The sequence below is a fragment of the Coregonus clupeaformis genome, chromosome 16, assembly GCF_020615455.1.
Source record: "Coregonus clupeaformis isolate EN_2021a chromosome 16, ASM2061545v1, whole genome shotgun sequence".
NCBI classification, from domain to species: domain Eukaryota; kingdom Metazoa; phylum Chordata; class Actinopteri; order Salmoniformes; family Salmonidae; genus Coregonus; species Coregonus clupeaformis.
In genome coordinates this window covers 24614061-24635351 of record NC_059207.1, presented here as the reverse complement: position 1 = coordinate 24635351, position 21291 = coordinate 24614061, and the positions used below count along the sequence as shown (strand labels likewise).

General features: G+C 45.9%; 1 protein-coding gene across 1 annotated transcript in view; it reads left to right on the top strand.

Annotated features, from left to right (window-relative positions):
* Positions 1–21291, top strand: part of rasgrf2b (Ras protein-specific guanine nucleotide-releasing factor 2b) — a 153795-nt gene that overhangs the window by 38018 nt on the left and 94486 nt on the right. The window contains exons 4-8 of the mRNA XM_041900513.2: positions 7036–7125; positions 9930–10066; positions 10600–10716; positions 10818–10897; positions 21044–21237. Of these exons, the coding sequence (XP_041756447.1) occupies positions 7036–7125; positions 9930–10066; positions 10600–10716; positions 10818–10897; positions 21044–21237 (618 nt within the window). The remainder of the gene's footprint in view (positions 1–7035; positions 7126–9929; positions 10067–10599; positions 10717–10817; positions 10898–21043; positions 21238–21291) is intronic.

The window sequence follows — 21291 nt, the reverse complement described above, 5'->3', positions numbered from 1 at the left end:
AGGCTTGGTGCGAGTGGCAGCAACAGGCCGGGCCGGGCTGGCGACGCGCACCGTAGGCTTGGTGCGAGTGGCAGGAACAGGCCGGGCCGGGCTGGCGACGCACACCGTAGGCTTGGTGCGAGGGGCAGGAACAGGCCGGGCCGGGCTGGTGACGCGCACCGTAGGCTTGGTGCGAGTGGCAGGAACAGGCCGGGCCGGGCTGGCGACGCGCACCATTACCTTGGTGCGGGGAGCAGGAACAGACCGGACCGTACTGGGGACACACACCACTGGCCCTACGTCGGGATCTGGAACGGGCCGGACCGGACTGGTAACACATCCCAGTACCTCTCGCCGTGCCTCTACACCTTCCTTCCCTTCTTTGACCAGTGGCCCCCGTAACCTGGCGGCCTCCTCTGCCAACCTCCCAAATCGCCCTGTGGCAGCCGCCTGCTGCCCAGTCGCCCATGCCGTGTGCCCCCCCCTAAACATTTTTTTGTATTGCCTCTCGTCCGTCCGACGACGACACTGTTGACGCCGCTGCTCCTCTCTTGCCAGGGCCTTAATCTTAGCCCATGGCCCTTTTCCCCCGAGCATGTCCTCCCAGGACCACCCTTTGCCCACCTGGGCCATCGCCAACCTCTCCAGCTCCTTTCCCGGCGCTTCCTCCCATGTCCAGGCTGCCTGCTCCTGGACACGCTGCTTGGTCCTGGTATGGTGGGATCTTCTGTCACGATCGTTAGACGGAGTAGACCAAGGCGCAGCGTTATTTGCAAACATACTTAATCTTTATTATCTTTAGTGATAATACGAACAACAAAACAACAAACGATACGTGCAGTCCTACGGTTAACACAACCAACACGGAACAAACCAAACGGAAACAAGATCCCACAAACACTAAGGGAAAACAGACTGTTTAAATATGGTTCCCAATCAGAGACAACCAGCAACAGCTGACACTCGTTGCCTCTGATTGGGAACCACTCAGGCCAACATAGAAATACAAGAACTAGATACCCGACATAGAACAACAACACATAGAATCTACACACCCTGGCTCAACATATAGAGTCCCCAGAGCCAGGGTGTGACAGCTAAATGGCATTTTATTATTATTATTATTATTATTATTATTATTATTATTATAAAAATATATCAGGAAGCCAGAATTGTTAAGGTTACTGAAGCAAAGTCAGGAAGTCGGCATGGGAGCTGAAGCAGCTTCTTTTGGTAGCATCGAGCTGTGGGAGGCAGAATCACGATCACAGGGATGGATGAGCATGACGGTCACAGCCAGGGGGGAATAGTTGGTCAGAAGACAGGTCCAGAGCGATTCAGGAGAGCACCTTGTCGTCGACGACGTCCTCACAGCCATCCAGTAGCATAGCCAATTGACTTTGTAGGTAGAATGACCGCTAGCTACTCCTCCACTGCCAACAAGTAGCACACACTTGGGTGAATCGCCCTGCAGCCGCTGGCGCCTGAAAGCTCACCACTCATCAGTAGATCAGAGTAGAATAGTACAGTCCTCCTATTATTAGCTTATTATTAGCTTATTATTAACTTTGGACTTCTCCTCGACCACAAGCCCCGGCATTTCAAATCAAAACACTATATGCTATGTATACACGGTCATCCTATGAGCCCAATTCAGATATTTTTCTCATTTCCAATCTTTTTGTCTGACTGTCCACGCTCAGTTTTACATGTAACCCATATCATATTTGTGCATTCACACTGATGTAGCCTCTGACATAGCATGCAGACACAATGCACACTTCCTATCACTGTTCCTTTAAATTTTGTGGTGGTTGTTGTGGTAACGGCAGGTTACATGCAACAACAAAAAAAGGTTGCATAATGGAGAATCGTAATTGTATCAGAATTGATAACCACATACTTATATGGTATAAATCAGAACTAAAAAGATCAGATTCCATTTGTTTTTCTTTGCTGTTTGAACATTGGGAAAACGTTAAGATATGTTAAAATATGCCAATAAATAGGAATTGGGCTGGCTGTAAAAACACAGCCTTAGTCTCAGTATAAGTCTCTGGTAATGATCACTGGCGTATGAGCCCTTCTCCTGTGGCGGTTCTATACTACTATTACTATCTTAGCTGAATCCCGCTGGTAATGATCACTGGCATATGAGCCCTTCTCCTGTTGCAGTTCTATACTACTATTATTATCTTAGCTGAATCCCAAATGGCATCCTAGACCTCATATAGTGCACTATAGGCCAGCCAGATCGCTCAAGATTGACTTCGAAATTGGACGTCTGTCCATGTCCTGAGGACTTCGGGAAATGCCTTCAAAACCCGCCACTAGAGGCAGCAGTGAGCGCTATTACCATCAAGTAGACTTGGGTTTCGCTAAGGCGTTGTGGTGGATGGGTGTAATCCCATGACTCCAGATCCAAAGGACACTTTTTTACACATATTCCAAAACATAGCCCTTACCTTAACCATTTGTAATGAATGCCTAAACTTAATGTTTTAACTGTAGCTCAGTTGGTAGAGCATGGCGCTTGCAACGCCAGGGTTGTGGGTTCGTTTCCCACGGGGGGCCAGTATGAAAATGTATGCACTCACTAACTGTAAGTCGCTCTGGATAAGAGTGTCTGCTAAATGACTAAAATGTAAATGTAACCTTATCAAAAACTTTAACCTGTAACTTAAGAGTGACTGCCCTTAAAACCCAACCAATCCCTTTGAAAATGGCCAATGTGGCATCGATATGAGTCAGAAACATTCATTCTAGTGTCAACATTTACTACAAAGTGTAAACAGGATCATTTTGGTCATAAAGTCTGTCTTGTCCAAAACAGAGTTTGGGACCTGAGTGGATCACAACAGGTAAATGAAGGTTGGGTTTGGATTACAATTATGTCCACAATTCATGCCCCTCTTTCCTATTAACATTTGGTGGCACCGTGTTTTCTGGGCAAAGACTAGGCAAGTTTGCTTTGCATGGCCCGGTGCCCCGGACGGAGACCTCTCCTTAGGAGAACCAATGGAATGGTAAAGAATGAGCAAACCCCGCCCACCCAGGGCACCGGTTCATATATGGCGCTGTACTGTATGGCTGCCGTCTTGCGAGCTCCGGCTCAACTTTTTTGTGATTCTTTTGGCGTTTATCTTTACTTTTTTTGCACTAAATGTATCCGCTGTAATTTCTTATGATTGACGAGAACTTTTGAACATCAGATCGACAGTTATTAACCAATGAACTAAAATGTTGGCTTCGAATTAGACTCATCTGCCCTGGGCTCTTTGTGTAATTCGGACCCAATTTTCGGCTATCCAACAGGAAACGCCAGCGAAACACAGGCAGGAGAGGGGGAGCCTTGGTGAGATTAAGGCGAATGAAAAACCGGCCACCTCTTCCCTCCATTCTATTGGCCAATGTACAGTCTCTTGATAATAAGATGGATGACCTCGAGAGGGGGAGGGGTACAGTTGAAGTCGGAAGTTTACATACACTTAGGTTGGAGTCATTTAAAAATCGTTTTTCAACCACTCCACAAATTTCTTGTTAACAAACTATCGTTTTGGCAAGTCGGTTAGGACATATACTTTGTGCATGACACAAGTAATCTTTCCAACAATTGTTGACAGACAGATTATTTCACTTATAATTCACTGTATCACAATTCCAGTGGGTCAGAAGTTTAAATATACCAAGTTAACTGTGCCTTTAAACAGCTTGGACAATTCCAGAAAACTGAAAATGCATGTGCGAGCAAGGAGGCCTACAAACCTGACTCAGTTACACCAGCTCTGTCAGGAGGAATGGACCAGAATTCACCCAACTTATTGTGGGAAGCTTGTGCAATGCCAAGTGTCAGCTGGAGTGGTGTAATGCTTACCACCATTGGACCCTGGAGCAGTGGAAACGTGTTCCCTAGAGTGATGAATCAAACTTCACCATCTGGCAGTCCGATGGATGAGTCTGGGTTTGGCGGATGCCAGGAAAACGCTACCTGCCCAAATGCATAGTGCCAACTGTGAAGCTTGGTGGAGGAAGAATACTGGTCTGGGGCTGTTTTTCATGGTTCATGTTTGGCCCCTTAGTTCCAGTGAAGGGAAATCTTAACGCTACAGCATGCGACGACAATCTAGACGATTCTGTGCTTCCAACTTTGTGGCAACAGTTTGGGGAAGGCCCTTTCTTGTTTCAGCATGACAATGCCACCGTGCACAAAGCAACCTCACTAATGCTCTTGTGGCTGAATGGAAGCAAGTCCCTGCAGCAATTTTCCAACATCTAGTGGATCGCCTTCCCAGAAGAGTGAAGGCTGTTATAGCAGCAAAGGGGGACCAACTCCATATTAATGTCCATGATTTTGGAATGAGATATTCGACGAGCAGTTGGTCATGTAGTGTATATTCCACCTCAGGACAAGAAAAACAACAAGCTGGCACTTCACGAACAGTACAAGGCTATACACAAGCAGGAAACCATGCACCTGGAGGCTGCTTTTCTTGTTGCCGGTGATTTTAATTCTGCGTCATTTAGACACATAAAGTGGGGGAAAAAAGTATTTAGTCAGCCACCAATTGTGCAAGTTCTCCCACTTAAAAAGATGAGAGAGGCCTGTAATTTTCATCATAGGTACACGTCAACTATGACAGACAAATTGAGAATTTCTTTTCCAGAAAATCACATTGTAGGATTTTTAATGAATTTATTTGCAAATTATGGTGGAAAATAAGTATTTGGTCACCTACAAACAAGCAAGATTTCTGGCTCTCACAGACCTGTAACTTCTTCTTTAAGAGGCTCCTCTGTCCTCCACTCGTTACCTGTATTAATGGCACCTGTTTGAACTTGTTATCAGTATAAAAGACACCTGTCCACAACCTCAAACAGTCACACTCCAAACTCCACTATGGCCAAGACCAAAGAGCTGTCAAAGGACACCAGAAACAAAATTGTAGACCTGCACCAGGCTGGGAAGACTGAATCTGCAATAGGTAAGCAGCTTGGTTTGAAGAACCAAGCCTTGTGATCATTTTGACCCCACGGGGTGAGATCTTGCGTGGAGCCCCAGATCGAGGGAGATTATCAGTGGTCTTGTATGTCTTCCATTTCCTAATAATTGCTCCCACAGCTGATTTCTACAAACAAAGCTGCTTACGTATTGCAGATTCAGTCTTCCCAGCCTGGTGCAGGTCTACAATTTTGTTTCTGGTGTCCTTTGACAGCTCTTTGGTCTTGGCCATAGTGGAGTTTGGAGTGTGACTGTTTGAGGTTGTGGACAGGTGTCGTTTATACTGATAACAAGTTCAAACAGGTGCCATTAATACAGGTAACGAGTGGAGGACAGAGGAGCCTCTTGAAGAAGTTACAGGTCTGTGAGAGCCAGAAATCTTGCTTGTTTGTAGGTGACCAAATACTTATTTTCCACCATAATTTGCAAATAAATTCATAAAAAATCCTACAATGTGATTTTCTGGATTTTTTTTCTCTCAATTTGTCTGTCATAGTTGACGTGTACCTATGATGAAAATTACAGGCCTTTCTCATCTTTTTAAGTGGGAGAACTTGCACAATTGTTGGCTGACTAAATACTTTTTTTCCCTACTGTATGTAGGAGGTTTATTGTATATACATGGAACTGTTACACTCGAATGTTATCAAAACACTTTGTTTAGAATATCTACATAAGTTCAGCAATTGCATTCTTCTCATATTACTCTGTAGGCTACTCAGTATGAGAATAGTGCCATCCTCCTGCATCTCACATCTGCCTGTAGTTATTGTACTCTGTCTGCTGGACCCATGAGAAAAACTCTGTCATCTCCAGGATGGATTGTCATGCACTCCACCCCTCCTGCCACCTGACTGCACATGTCCATAACCTGTAATACATTACATATACGGAAGGGGCTTTATCACCCACTGGAGACTTGAAGACAGAACCTCAACCATAGAGCTGTGCATGTCGGTGTGTCAGATAGCCAAATAGACCATAGTTCTGGTTAGACAGCTAAAGTTGTACTCTACACACAACTGATTTTGATTTGTTAGGTAACGTGTAGGCATGCTGTCTTTATAAGCACATCAATATATTTACAGCAGAAAATGTTTTGTCTTTGTAGCACAAAAACATCCATTGATTAAAATAAATAAATAAATATATTATGTATGTACACTCAAGCTGGGCGATGTTTGTGCAATGTTCATATGTAGCCTACACCTGTAGGGATATTAGTTCTGGGATTTGTCTCCCGGGAAAGATCTAACAGCGGACATAAGGAGAGACGAGACAAAACTACCAAGTTACAGAATACTGTGTTGTAGGACAGCTGAGCTGACTCAAGACCGGGATGTAATGAAACGTTGAAACTAAGTTGCAAGCTACTTTCGTAGCAAGGTGAATGTCTTATGAAACACATTCCAAAACACTGGCTCTTGCTATCTTGCAATAACTGATTTGACAGAGAAATATCAGCTAGATAGGATAGCCAGCTGCAGCTATCACCAAGCTATGCTAGCTAGCTGCTGTCAGCTTGGCTAAACACAAGGTCAGCGCAGGCTTTAGCCTACACATAGAAATGAATTAGCTGACCATTTGGATATGACGAGGCAGTCAGGATGGGAGAAGTCTTCAACTTCAAAACGTTGTTCTCTCCATAGCAAAGCTAGCTTAGCTTACCTCGCTGTACTCACTACTTGTTTGTTGTGATCTAATGGCAAAGACACAACCAAGAAACACCCACATCAAAACACACCCAAGACAACTCTTATTTGCCTTCAGTCATGGCCACTAGCATTTCTTAATGAGCATTGATGAAAAAAGGGGCCAAATCAGAAAGTGCAGTCGCCCTTTAACCATTAATAACCATGCGGAGGAGGAGGAGCAACCCAGGGTGTCAAAAACACTTCAAAATGTGACGTTTAGAGCAACTTTGAAATATGTTTGGAGAAACGTGGATAAACATCTGAATCTGAAGTCAAACTGGTAAAACCGTGAGGTCTTCTTGCAATAGGCTGCTGACAGTACCACAAAACAGTTGAGTTTACTGTGTTTCTGTTGTCTCTCAGATCATTGCTCTGAACAAAACCAAGGAGAGAATGTGGCCTTACCATGTAAACCAAGAGGATGAAGACCCAGACATAAAAAAGATTAAGAAGGTACGTGCGTGCGTGCATGCCCATGTGTGTGTAATCTGTGTATGTGGGGGTGTGCATAAGTGTGTGTGTGTGTGTGTGTGTATTCCACACATTGTTATCTTCCTGGACTGCTTATACAAGCAATCAGACATCCCATCCACCATAACCCTCCTCATTACCACTGACTTCTCCAAGACCTTTGGCAAAATCGACCACCCTATCGGCCATTGAACATCTTATCCAACTGGGTGTCAGACTTGCTCTAATCTTGGAAACCCATAACTAAAATATTGCGTAATTGTGTCAGATGCTCCAATAAATTCTAGCGGGAGACGTGTTAGAAAATATACTAGAACGAGGAGTGGAAGCAGGGCGGTAGCTCCACCCCCTCTCTTTGCAAGTTACGGCAAGTCTCTGGGCCAATATCCCCTCCCCTTACAAAATTCGAAAGATGCGAACACCTGCAAAATCATGATTTATCCAAATGATCAGTGACGAAAATCTGCACAATGGAACAAAGTTCCTCTTTAGTTGTCGAATCCCACAGTCTGTTGACAGACCATACGATACCAGTTATGTTACGTGCATCTGTTCACGAGAGACCTGCCCTCACAGCATGGCTTTGCAGTTTTGTGACCTGCCACAAACAACAGGTACAATACCAAGACAGCCTCTCAGACTAGCATGAGCTGACAGAAGGCGTGGCTCAAGGAACTCTTTTGGACCTTCTCATCTTCTTAGCAGACATTGACATCACAGGCTGGGATGTTGACAGTAGGTGGAAATATGTTGATGATCTCAATATCATCCACACATGTACAACAGGAAACATCAGCACAGCACAGCAGGCCTTGAACAACTTTGACACGTGGGTTTTGGGCAAGCAGAATGTCACTGAACCCACCTGTCCCATGCCCTCTCCGGATGGGTCAGGAGCTCAAGTGTGTGATGCTATTAAGATCTTAGGGGTAATGGTACAAAATGACTTACAATGGAGTGGGCTAGTTGATACTATGTTTATCCTTAACCAACTGAAAAGGTTCCATGTGGGATAAGAAGACCTGGTGAGCATTTACACCGGCTACATACAGTGGGGAGAACAAGTATTTGATACACTGCCGATTTTGCAGGTTTTCCTACTTACAAAGCATGTAGAGGTCTGTAATTTTTATCATAGGTACACTTCAACTGTGAGAGACGGAATCTAAAACAAAAATCCAGAAAATCACATTGTATGATTTTTAAGTAATGAATTTACATTTTATTGCATGACATAAGTATTTGATACATCAGAAAAGCAGAACTTAATATTTGGTACAGAAACCTTTGTTTGCAATTACAGAGATCATACGTTTCCTGTAGGTCTTGACCAGGTTTGCACACACTGCAGCAGGGATTTTGGCCCACTCCTCCATACAGACCTTCTCCAGATCCTTCAGGTTTCGGGGCTGTCGCTGGACAATACAGACTTTCAGCTCCCTCCAAAGATTTTCTATTGGGTTCAGGTCTGGAGACTGGCTAGGCCACTCCAGGACCTTGAGATGCTTCTTACGGAGCCACTTCTTAGTTGCCCTGGCTGTGTGTTTCGGGTCGTTGTCATGTTGGAAGACCCAGCCACGACCCATCTTCAATGCTCATACTGAGGGAAGGAGGTTGTTGGCCAAGATCTCGCGATACATGGCCCCATCCATCCTCCACTCAATACGGTGCCGTTGTCCTGTCCCCTTTGCAGAAAAGCATCCCCAAAGAATGATGTTTCCACCTCCATGCTTCACGGTTGGGATGGTGTTCTTGGGGTTGTACTCATCCTTCTTCTTCCTCCAAACAGGGTGAGTGGAGTTTAGACCAAAAAGCTCTATTTTTGTCTCATCAGACCACATGACCTTCTCCCATTCCTCCTCTGGATCATCCAGATGGTCATTGGCAAACTTTAGACGGGCCTGGACATGCGCTGGCTTGAGCAGGGGGACCTTGCGTGCGCTGCAGGATTTTAATCCATGACGGCGTAGTGTGTTACTAATGGTTTTCTTTGAGACTGTGGTCCCAGCTCTCTTCAGGTCATTGACCAGGTCCTGCCATGTAGTTCTGGGCTGATCCCTCACCTTCCTCATGATCTTTGATGCCCCACGAGGTGAGATCTTGCATGGAGCCCCAGACCGAGGGTTATTGACCGTCATCTTGAACTTCTTCCATTTTCTAATAATTGCGCCAACAGTTGTTGCCTTCTCACCAAGCTGCTTGCCTATTGTCCTGTAGCCCATCCCAGCCTTGTGCAGGTCTACAATTTTATCCCTGATGTCCTTACACAGCTCTCTGGTCTTGGCCATTGTGGAGAGGTTGGAGTCTGTTTGATTGAGTGTGTGGACAGGTGTCTTTTATACAGGTAACAAGTTTAAACAGGTGCAGTTAATACAGGTAATGAGTGGAGAACAGGAGGACTTCTTAAAAAAAACTAACAGGTCTGTGAGAGCCAGAATTCTTACTGGTTGGTAGGTGATCAAATACTTATGTCATGCAATAAAATGCAAATTAATTACTTAAAAATCATACAATGTGATTTTCTGGATTTTTGTCTCTCACAGCTGAAGTGTACCTATGATAAAAAGTACAGACCTCTACATGCTTTGTAAGTAGGAAAACCTGCAAAATCGGCAGTGTATCAAATACTTGTTCTCCCCACTGTAGATGCCGTGGGAACACGTGGGTCTGGGCAGGTGTGATGTCGTTGATGTTTGTCTGCCGTCTTTGTTTATATTGTTAGAAACATTTGATAAAATCTTACCAAAAAAAAAGAAATGTATTCTAACCTGTGTCTCCCTGTACAGGTGCAAAGCTTTATGCGTGGTTGGCTGTGCCGTAGGAAGTGGAAGCTGATAGTTCAGGACTACATCTGTTCTCCCCATGCTGAGAGCATGAGGAAGAGGAACCAGATCGTCTTTAACATGGTGGAGGCTGAGACAGAGTACGCACCTAAAACCACTCACACAGAGACTATTGACTGATTGATTGATTGTTGATTGGTTGATTGGTTTATTGATTGAGTGGCTGATTTATTGATTGATTGATTGAATTAATGATTGAATTGAATGGTTTACTGTTGTTATTTATTCGAACCCAGCACCAACACACCTGACTACACTAATAGTGTGATTAGACCACAAGTCGTGTATTCCGGTGTGTTATTGCTGGGCTGGAACAAATTCTGCATCCTACACTCTTAGAAAGAAAGGTTCCAAAAGTGTTCTGCGGCTGTCCCCATAGGAGAACCATTTTAGGTTCCAGGTAGAATCCTTTTTGGTTCCAGGTAGATCTCCTCTGTGTAAAGGGTTCTACACGGAACCCAAAAGGGTTCTACCTGGAAGCAAAAGGGGTTCTTCAAATGGCTTCTCCTATGGGTACAGGTCTAGATAGCACCTTTTTATTCTAAGCGTGTAGTGTCTGATCCTTGTTGGTTGGGTCCTAGTGTTAGTTTGATCCTTGTTGATCTAATCCTAGGTATGTCCACCAGCTGTCTATCCTGGTTAACTGTTTCCTGAGACCTCTCCGTATGGCTGCCAGCTCCAAGAAACCTCCCATCAGTCACGATGATGTCAGCAGTGTGTTCCTCAACAGGTACAACACATGCATGCACACACACACACACACACACACACACACACACCCACATACAGAAACCTGTTTGATATTCTGTTTTTTATTTATTTTATATCCAGTGAGACCATCATGTTTCTACATGAGATTTTCCACCAAGGACTCAAAGCCCGGATAGCGAACTGGCCTACACTGGTGTTGGGTAAGTTGTCATTACACACACGCCAAAACGCATGCACACACGCATAGATGCACCCATGCACTCGCACACAAACACACACACACACAGCAGAAACGTAATACCATCAGACCGACACAACAGTCGCATACACCATCCAAACCACACACACACCAAGGTTATAATAGTTTTGTGTTTTTATATTAGTTTTTATTTCTATTAGTTTTAAGATTTTTATTTAAAATCAGTTTAGTTGCAGTTACTTTTCAAATCCACTTTACTCGTTTTTATTTAGTTTAAGTTTTATAAAAACGTTTCTATTTCGTTTTTATATTATTTCGTTTCAGTTTTAGTGTTAGGGACAGAAAGTAGTATGTGTGGGAGGCTAGGAGCCTTTTATGTGTTGTATAGTTTTTGTGTTTTTGTGTCACTTCTTGCCACTGTGGGCAGTAATGCATAAGGTGATGTGTCAGGTCATAGGTTAGGTTAGGTTTAGGGATGGATCGAAATTTACAGAAGGGTTACCTGGAGGAAAATGGGGGTGGGTCATGCTTTTTTCAATTTCAATCAAGGGGAGTGTTTAGCATTTAAAAAATATTGTCCAGGGAAGGGTCATGTAATTTGTAATGAATGAAATTTCAGTATTTCTCAGTGTTTTAGAATTAGTTGCTTTTTAGGATATATATCGATGTGTGCCTGATGCCACCCCTCATCTCTGATTCTCCGCTGGACGCGCAATATCAAGTGCTCCTATAGACTATTTAGTGTGGTCTCAATCAAATTATCCGTATGCTATAGGCTATGAAGTGCATGCTCGGAGAAGCACAGAGCAAAGTTATATATCTAAGATAGCAGCTGGGATGGTGTAAATAACATTAGGCTGCATTATACACTGCAATGGATATTCCAACCCTGAGCCCCGGCCTGCTCTGCTCTTGCTGATCAAAAAGTTTTTGTGTGCTGCCTAACCAATGGCTGTGCTGTGTAGGCTTACAGTGGCAGTTCAGGAGGAGAGTCAAAGACTTCTTCTGAAAAATGTTTTTGATTAGACCTTGCGTGCGGGCAATAGCCTATGTTCTGTTCAGTTTGAGGAGAGTGCGAAGATGAGAAGGAGGACCGGACCGCAGGTCAACTTTAATAGCTTGCTACTACTATAACTGATTTAATTAAAAACAATATGTTTCTTGCCCATGATGTATTTAACAGAGTTATTGACCTCACAATAAAACAGATTTTAGTAATTTACATTGTGGTGCTGAAACTTGAAGTAGCAGCCGCGGCACAATCAATCGGAAATGGACAGCTCATGGTGCTGAAAGTGGGCAAATTTGAGTAGGCATAATTCATTTCAACCGTCAACATTTTGTTTAGACTTTACCTAACAACAAGAGGGCTTATTGCTATTTAAGCAATAAGAGGTAGGCCTACCTGTTTGGCAGACGAAATTAGGCTATAGGCTGCTATATCCATAGATTTCCTCCACCCACCATGCAGTCTTTGAATAGCCTACCTCTGTGTTACTGAAGGACTGTTAACTTAAAACCAAGACTCAAATTGAGGGGGTATGAGAGGGTATGCCATAGGCCTACCTTTTATTAAAGAAAATGGCAAAAAGCACCAGCCTACCCCTTGTTAGCTTAAGATTTGGAAGAATATTAAAATAGCTTTATGCTAGAAACAAGCTGTAGAATACCCAGGAAAGACTCTGATGCATATGGGATATCATTGTTTCGTTTCTTTGACATTCAGAGGCTGAGCTACAACCTTTATAGCCGAGGAGACAAAACATGTGCTTTGCTTGGGAAGTAATCTAATTCTGTCACTATCAATTGATTAAGCTATTAACTTTCTGTACAATAGAAGATGTTTAAAAACAGAAGGCTTTTAGGGAAACACTTGTGAGCTTCTCTCGTTGGGTTAAGCTACGAAAGAAGAGTAGCCAATAGTTAAAGCTTACATTTTTCTGCGTCGTTAGGCCTACTCTGTTTGGGGTGGAAAGGTAGGTCTATCTTTTAAAAGTGCCATGCTCAGATTCCTAATGACTTACATTTACATTTACATTTTAGTCATTTAGCAGACGCTCTTATCCAGAGCGACTTACAGTTAGTGAATACATATATATATTTTTTTATACTGGCCACCCGTGGGAATCGAACCCACAACCCTGGCGTTGCAAACGCCATGCTCTATCAACTGAGCTACATCCCTGCCGGCCATTCCCTCCCCTACCCTGGACGACGCTGGGCCAATTGTGCGCCGCCCATGAGTCTCCCGGTCGCGGCCGGCTGCGACAGAGCCTGGATACGAACCAGGATCTCTAGTGGCACAGTTAGCACTGCGATGCAGTGCCTTAGACCACTGCGCCACTCAGGAGTTCTCAGTGCAACGTAGACGCAGGGAGTCAGGAAGCAGGTGCAGTTAGTGATTTTAATAATAACGAACATGGAGCGATACAAAACAAGAGAAGCGTCTGACATAGAACATAAACAATATTACCTGATGACTGATAACAAAAGAGTGCTATATAAAGGGTAAAAAGGGGTGTAATGAAGTCCAGGTGTGACTGATGATGAGACGCAGGTGTGCATAATTATGGTTGCCAGGTGTGCGTGAAGATGGGTTGCCAGGACCGTGGTTAGTAGACCGGTGACGTCGAGCGCTGGAGTGGGGGAGCGGGGGTGGGAGTGGAAGTGACAGGTGTGGTTTCCCTCTCCAGGGCTTGGCGAATGTCCACGTCTACGTCCGAGAGCATGGGGGCTACGACTGGAGAGGGTGGGATTATGGGTGCACTCAAGACAGGAACCTCTCCCGATCGTAGAGACGGGACAGGGCATCGGCTTTGATGTTTTTTAACCATGGGTGATATGTCAGCGTGAAATTGAATCTGGTGAAGAAAAGGGCCCACCTGGCTTGGCGTGGGTTCAGTCGCCTCGCTGTTCATTTGGTACTTCAGGTTCCAATAGTCAGTGAGGATGAGCAATGGGTCCTGGGTGCCCTCCAGCCAGTGTCTCCACTCCTCTAATACCAACTTCACCGCCAGGAGCTCCCGATCGCCAACATCATAGTTCCTCTCTGCAGGAGACAGCTTTTTTGAGTAATATGCACATGTATACAATTTCGGTGGATTACCTTGACGTTGGAACAGGACAGCCCCCACACCTACTTCTGAAGTGTCCACCTCCACCACGAAGGGCAGCATAGGATCTGGATGTTTAAGCAATGGGGTGGAGGTGAAATGAGCCTTCAGTAGGCGGAAGGATTCGTCACCTGCAGAATTCCATCCTAACTTCCGGGGACCACCCTTGAGGAGAGAAGTGAGAGGAGAGGCGATCGAGCTAAAGTTCTTAATGAATCGGCGGTAGAAGTTGGCAAATCCCAAAAACCGTTGTAACCCCTTTATGGTGGTTGGGACTGGCCATGACCTGACAGCATCCACCTTCCTCTCATCCATCATGACTCGTGGCGGGCCGATCTGGTAAACCAAAAAGGAGACCTCCTGATGGAATTGGCACTTCTCCGCCTTGACGTACAGGTGGTTGGCCAGGAGGCATTCCAGGACTACTCGTGAGCGATGTGCTCCTCCAAGGTAGCCAAGTAGACCAGGATGTCTTCGATATACACTACCGGTCAAAAGTTTTAAAACACCTACTCATTCAAGGGTTTGTCTTTATTTGTACTATTTTCTACATTGTAGAATAATAGTGAAGACATCAAAACTATTAAATAACACATTTGGAATCATGTAGTAACAAAAAAAGTGTAAAAAGAATCCAAATATATTTTATATTTGAGATTCTTCAAATAGCCACCCTTTGCCTTGATGACAGCTTTGCACACTCTTGGCACGCCAACTCCATCTGGATCTCTTCACACAATCCTCTTCTGAATAGGGTGCGGAGCGCTGGCTCATTCCATCTGCTGGATGCTGCCACTGTCCGAAAGGTGAGCGCGTACTCAGCTGTGGTCTGGCCATCCTGCCGTAGTTGGAGTATGCACTCTGGTCGAAGACCCCCCTGAACAGAGCCTCAAAGGAACCCAGCTCTTCCTCTCCTCTCTCCCAGATGGCCGTGGCCCACTCCAGCGCCCTTCCAGTCAGCAGAGAAATAACCGTGGCAACCATGGACCTCTAGGTAATAGAGGGAGCACTGGAGTAGGCTGGGGTACTGGCTCGCTGGGTCGACTTGTGGTAGAGAATCCTCCGCTGTTTGGAGATGACGCCCCTTGAGTAATGTCGACTCGTTGAAGAACGCAGAGGACCTCATCTATAGCCGTCCCCAAATGAGCCAGCTGGTGTTGACGAAGTACACATGGATACAATTTCTGTGGATTACCTTGACGTTGGGACAGGACAGCCCCCACACCTACAAACAAACAGACAGACAGACAGACAGACAGGCAGACATATCCACAGACAGGGAGGCAGACATACAGACAAACTCTAAACTCAACCCTAGCTTCATGTCCACATGCCAGCCTAACCCTAACCCTTCCACATCTTGGCTCAGCTCTTTGAGTTAGGGTTGAGCCGGGATGTAGACAAGAAGTTAGGGTTAGGGTTACGGTTGAGCTGGGAGTGGACATAGGGTTAGGGTTACATCATTTAGCAGACGCTCTTATCCAGAGCGATTTACAGCAGACATTAGGGTTAAGTGCCTTGCTCAGGGCACATCGACAGTTTTTTCACCTAGTCGGCTCGAGCATTCGAACCAGTGATCTTTCTGTTTCTCGCCCAATGCTCTTAACCGCTAGGCTATCTGCTGCCTGGTTAGGGCCTCAACCCTAGGACATAACCCTAACCTTAATCCAATTGATAGTTAATTCATTTACCCCTCCCCCCACTACATGGCAGAAAGGTGGGTCTCATTTGAAGCCTAACCTAGTTAATGTGCTTTTGAGTGACATTGGCGGAAGGGTTGAGCCAAGATGTGGTGATGAAGCAAGGGTTAGGGTCAGGTTTAGAGTTAGGGTAGGGCCGGAAGTTGATATGACGCTAGGGTTAGGGTTAGGGTTTGAGGCTAGGTTTAGGCTTGAGCCGGGATGTGGACATGAAGTTGGGGCCTCAACTCTAGACACATTAATTTTGCCCCTCCCCCTACTACATGGCAGAAAGGTAGGCTGACCTAGAGTTAGTGTGCTTTTGAGTGATATTGGCAAGATTCATGCATTGGATCGTTCAACAGACCCTCCCGATCAATGCAAGCCTACATCTGACCATGTGAAATTAACTATTCAGAGTGAAAACTTGGTCCCACAGAGAACAAGGCTTTTTTTCCATAGAAAAGCATTACCTACAGCCCTCACATAACCATGACGCCCCCGTTGACTGCGATTGAGCTAGCTAACCGTCCTTACCCACAACCAATCGTGACTTTATAGGGATGCCCTGTGTTGAGGTTCAGTTTCCTTTGGCAACAGGAAGTGTGTTAATTCATCCTCAACATGGTCCTTCATACTCTCCCTGCAGTTACACAAAAACACTGTCTTCCATCCTCTGTAGAACGGTTAATTCTTACCGTAAAGATTTGAAACTCAGGGCATCGTTAAAGTGTCCCCATGATGCCGTCCATTGAATTTCAGCTTCCTGCGATTAATTGGGGGTCATAGGGGTGGTTTCAAAGGGTTAAAAATGTTTACTCTTCCCAAATGTTATATATTTGTGACTGGGGAACACGGCATGTTACATTTGAAGTCAATCGACCCAAAAGCATTTTTGACCTCTTGCAGTTCTAGAAACTAAGAGAGCCTTGTTATGAATTCTTGAATGAATTCTGAAGAGGATATATATATATTTTTTGACTTGAAACTGTCTGTCTGTCTGTCTAACTGCCTCCCTGCCTGCCTGTCTGTCTGTCTGTCTGTCTGTTTGTCTGTCTGCGTGCCTGCCTAACTGCCTGCCTGTGTCTGTCTGTCTGCCTGTCTGTGTCTATCGAATTTCAGGAAGTGACTTAATTGGGGGTCAAAGGGGCGGTTTCGAAGGATTAAAACAGTTGAATCTTTGCAGATAGATTGTAACTTCCATCAATGTAATTGTCTGCATCACTTCCAATCCCCCATGTTTATATATATATATATATATATATATATATATGTATATATATAAATATGTGTTGTGATGTCACGAGAGGCTGTGTCCTGGAGGGACGTTACATCCCCCTGAGGTGGCTGCAAACCCAGACAGCTATGGCTCCATCTGCTGGTATGGTCGGGAACTCCACCCCTCTATGGCCAATCTTCCCACGCAGCTGAAACAAATGAGGAGCTGATGAGCTGAAGGTTTGGGAAGGGAAGAGACACAGTCTCCAACCTGGGCTCTCTGGAGGACAAGAGTGCTGCACGTCCACTTCCATGAGGAATATAAGGATTTGGAGATACTTACCTTTGGGAAATACTCACCTTTGGATATATGCACCTGTGGAAATACGTGAGAGACATTTGGAAGGACTTTTTGCTGGGTTGGCCACTAGCTGCAACGTGGACTACAGTAAGGCTGGGGAAAAGTTATCTGAGCAAGTGAGAATTATGACTTTGGATGTGGAAGAGACATCCCTGAACTGTTAACCCTTAAAGAGCCACAAGAGAACAGAATTTTGTTATATTTTCGTTAATTTCCCAAGACCTATAATAAAATCCTTGTTTTGTTTGAACCTTGTCTCCTTGCACTACTTGAGCAATCCCGCTGAAAGCTGTGTAGCCTCTCGTGACGTCACAGATGGTGGAGAATACGGGCACGCTCAAGCTGCTAATAGTGCATGTCAGAGGAGGATACCGAAGGTTTGATCACCCAGTTTTCCAAGTTGGCCGTAGGCTCCCGCCGACTGAAATGGAGGACATATTGAAAGCCCTTGTTGCTGGCCAGCAAGCCCAGATGCAAGCAAACGTGGCTCTCTTGGAGGAGCAAAAGAAAGCCAACCTTCTGAAGGCAGAGGAATTGCAGTTGCAGAGACAGAGGGTGGTCCAAAATACCCGCCCAATAAAGGCAAGTGACTTTATATCTAAGATGGGAGCTACCGATGACATTGAGGCATACCTGCATGCATTTGAGGCCACGGCCACTAGGAAGCCTGGCCCAAGCAACAGTGGGTTGGTCTGTTAGCCCCCCTTTCTAACCGGGAATCGCTGAATGCTGTCCGGGACCTGGGCCCTGACCAGGTTACTGACTATGATGCCCTGAAGTCTGAGATCCTCAGCAGATATGGACTCACAAAGTTTGGTATGGCCCAGCGCTTTCACAGCTGGACCTTCCAACCAGACCAACCTCCTCGGGCGCAGATGCATGAACTTGTCCGAACCGCAAGGAAATGGCTGGATCCGCAGAGGAATACAGCAGCGGCGGTGGTGGAGGCCGTTGTGGTGGATCGTTACCTACGCGCCCTGCCTTATGAGGCAAAACGGTTCATCAGTCAACAGGCCTTGACCACGGCTGATCTGACCGTGGAAGCTGTGGAAAAGTACCAGGCCACAGCGGAGATGCTGAATGCTTCCCGAAAAGACCCCAGGAGTGCGGCCCCACCACAAATGGGAAGAACCCGTCCCAAAGGACCCCAAGGTCTCGAACCCAGCCACGTCAGGACTTATCCCGGCTCCAGGGGGAGCCAGAAACCAGGCGGGTCCAAGAAGAGTACACCAGGAGGGGGAAACTCGACAGTGTTACCGGTGTGGGGAGATGGGACATATCTCCTGGCAGTGTGGGAAACCAGCCGAGGAACCTATGCCCACTGCGGAGTCCTCCAGCTCAGCACCCACACACCGTTTTGCCTCGCTCTTGGGAGTCGAGATGGCGGCCCAGATCGACCCCCCACCTGCCCGGTAACTGTGAATCACCATGATGTGGAGGCCTTACTGGATTCTGGTAGCCGGGCCACCCTGGTGCGTAAGGATTTGGTGGGCCCAACGTGTCTGACCCCGGGGAAAGTCCTCCCAGTTTCCTGTGTCCATGGGGGACACCAGAGAATACCCCATTACTGAACTTACAATGACCAGCACACGGGGAACCATACACACGACGGCGGGGGGTGGTTGATTCCCTCCCCGTCCCTGTCCTAATTGGACGAGACTGCCCAGCCTTTTACCCACTCTGGAGAGAGTCTCAGGAGAGGATAACCCGAGTACCTCGGAAACGGAGAGGCAAGACTCATCCTGGGAAGGCTCCGTGCAATCCTCCGAATTACTCACTCCCGCCCGGGCTCTGATAGGGATGGCAGGTGCCCAGACCGACACAGAGACGGAGCTACAGAATCTGGACAAAGAACTGTCTGGTCTGAAGGGGACCGCTGAGAGGTATCGTTTGTTAAAGCAACAGTTAGACATGAAGACAGAAGAGTTAGATATCCTCCAGGCTAAACTCCAACAGAGCTCCTTCCATAAGCAACAGGAGGAGCTGGGAGAGGCTGCGCAGGACCATCAAGGAGTGTGAGGAGACCCTGCGCAGTAGTAAGGAGGTCCAGAAGAAGGCCGAGGAGAAGTACAAGGTGTTGGAGAACAAGATGAAGAATGCGGAGGCAGAGAGAGAGAAGGAACTGAAAGCTGCTCAACAGAAGCTAAACTCTGCTAAAACCAAGGCTGATGCGTTCAGTAAGAAACTCAAGGAGAGACAACAGGAGGCTGAGTCCCTGGTCCTAGAGTTGGAGGAGTTGAAGAGAGAGCAGTCTGGCAAGCACCACGGCAATGCGGACGCCCTCTCCCGGCGTGATGCCTTCTTCGCTGCCTTTACCCCGACGAGGACGTCGGTCCCGAGGAGGGATGTGTGATGTCACGAGAGGCTGTGTCCTGGAGGGACGTTACATCCCCCCTGAGGTGGCTGCAAACCCAGACAGCTATGGCTCCATCTGCTGGTATGGTCGGGAACTCCACCCCTCTATGGCCAATCTTCCCACGCAGCTGAAACAAATGAGGAGCTGATGAGCTGAAGGTTTGGGAAGGGAAGAGACACAGTCTCCAACCTGGGCTCTCTGGAGGACAAGAGTGCTGCACGTCCACTTCCATGAGGAATATAAGGATTTGGAGATACTTACCTTTGGGAAATACTCACCTTTGGATATATGCACCTGTGGAAATACGTGAGAGACATTTGGAAGGACTTTTTGCTGGGTTGGCCACTAGCTGCAACGTGGACTACAGTAAGGCTGGGGAAAAGTTATCTGAGCAAGTGAGAATTATGACTTTGGATGTGGAAGAGACATCCCTGAACTGTTAACCCTTAAAGAGCCACAAGAGAACAGAATTTTGTTATATTTTCGTTAATTTCCCAAGACCTATAATAAAATCCTTGTTTTGTTTGAACCTTGTCTCCTTGCACTACTTGAGCAATCCCGCTGAAAGCTGTGTAGCCTATCGTGACGTCACAGTGTATATATATATATATATACACATTCATACATACACATATACAAATTGTACATATTTGTGACCGGGGGACCCGGCATATTACATTTGAAGTCAATCTACACAAAACCATTTTTGACCTCCATTGGACACAATGGTCTTGCAGTTCTAGAACCTAAGAGCTTTGTTATGAGGAGGATATTGGTCAAAACACACACACACACACACACACACACACACACACTCACAGTCAATGCAAGACAAACACTTCAGTCTTGCACTGACGTCAAGGTCAGTTCCTCAGCGCTGACGCACACTTGTTTTATAAACAAATTGATGTCTTACTGCTGCCTATCTCAGGCACACAAACACACACACACACACACACACACATCTTATTGAAACAACGCCTCATTACTTTCTATCTCTCTCACACACACACGTCATACACAGACAATGGCTTGACACCCCATAAAACCTCAACATTCCTACTGATAAGCATCACCTAGGAGACCAGCCTGTAAGGGATGGGTTGTGTAAAAAGGAAAGGTGTCGAGACATTAGTGACATGGCCAGGGACAGGTCAAGCTGAACAGGCTCTAATGCTAATCTAATCTCATCTAATCTTAGTTCTTAATTTATTGTTTTATCTCTACCTGGCCCCTATTTTTTACATATGTGAGCTCTATCTATGTCTTGTATTTCTATTCAATGGAGATTCTCCATTGAAAGAGCTTTTAAGTTCAGGACTAGGCTTAATCTGTGTCTGGGGAAACCAGCCTGTCATGTGCTGTAGAATATGTTTATAAATTAGTGTGTGTGTGTGTGTGTGTGTGTGTGTGTGTCTAGCGGACCTGTTTGACATCCTGCTGCCCATGCTGAACATCTACCAGGAGTTTGTGAGGAACCACCAGTACAGCCTGCAGGTGCTGACCAACTGTAAACAGAACCGAGACTTTGATAAACTGCTGAAGCAGTATGAGGCTAATGCTGCCTGTGAGGGCAGGATGCTGGAGACCTTCCTCACATACCCCATGTTCCAGGTAACACACACACACACACACAGGAACGCACACATGCACGCACACACACATGCA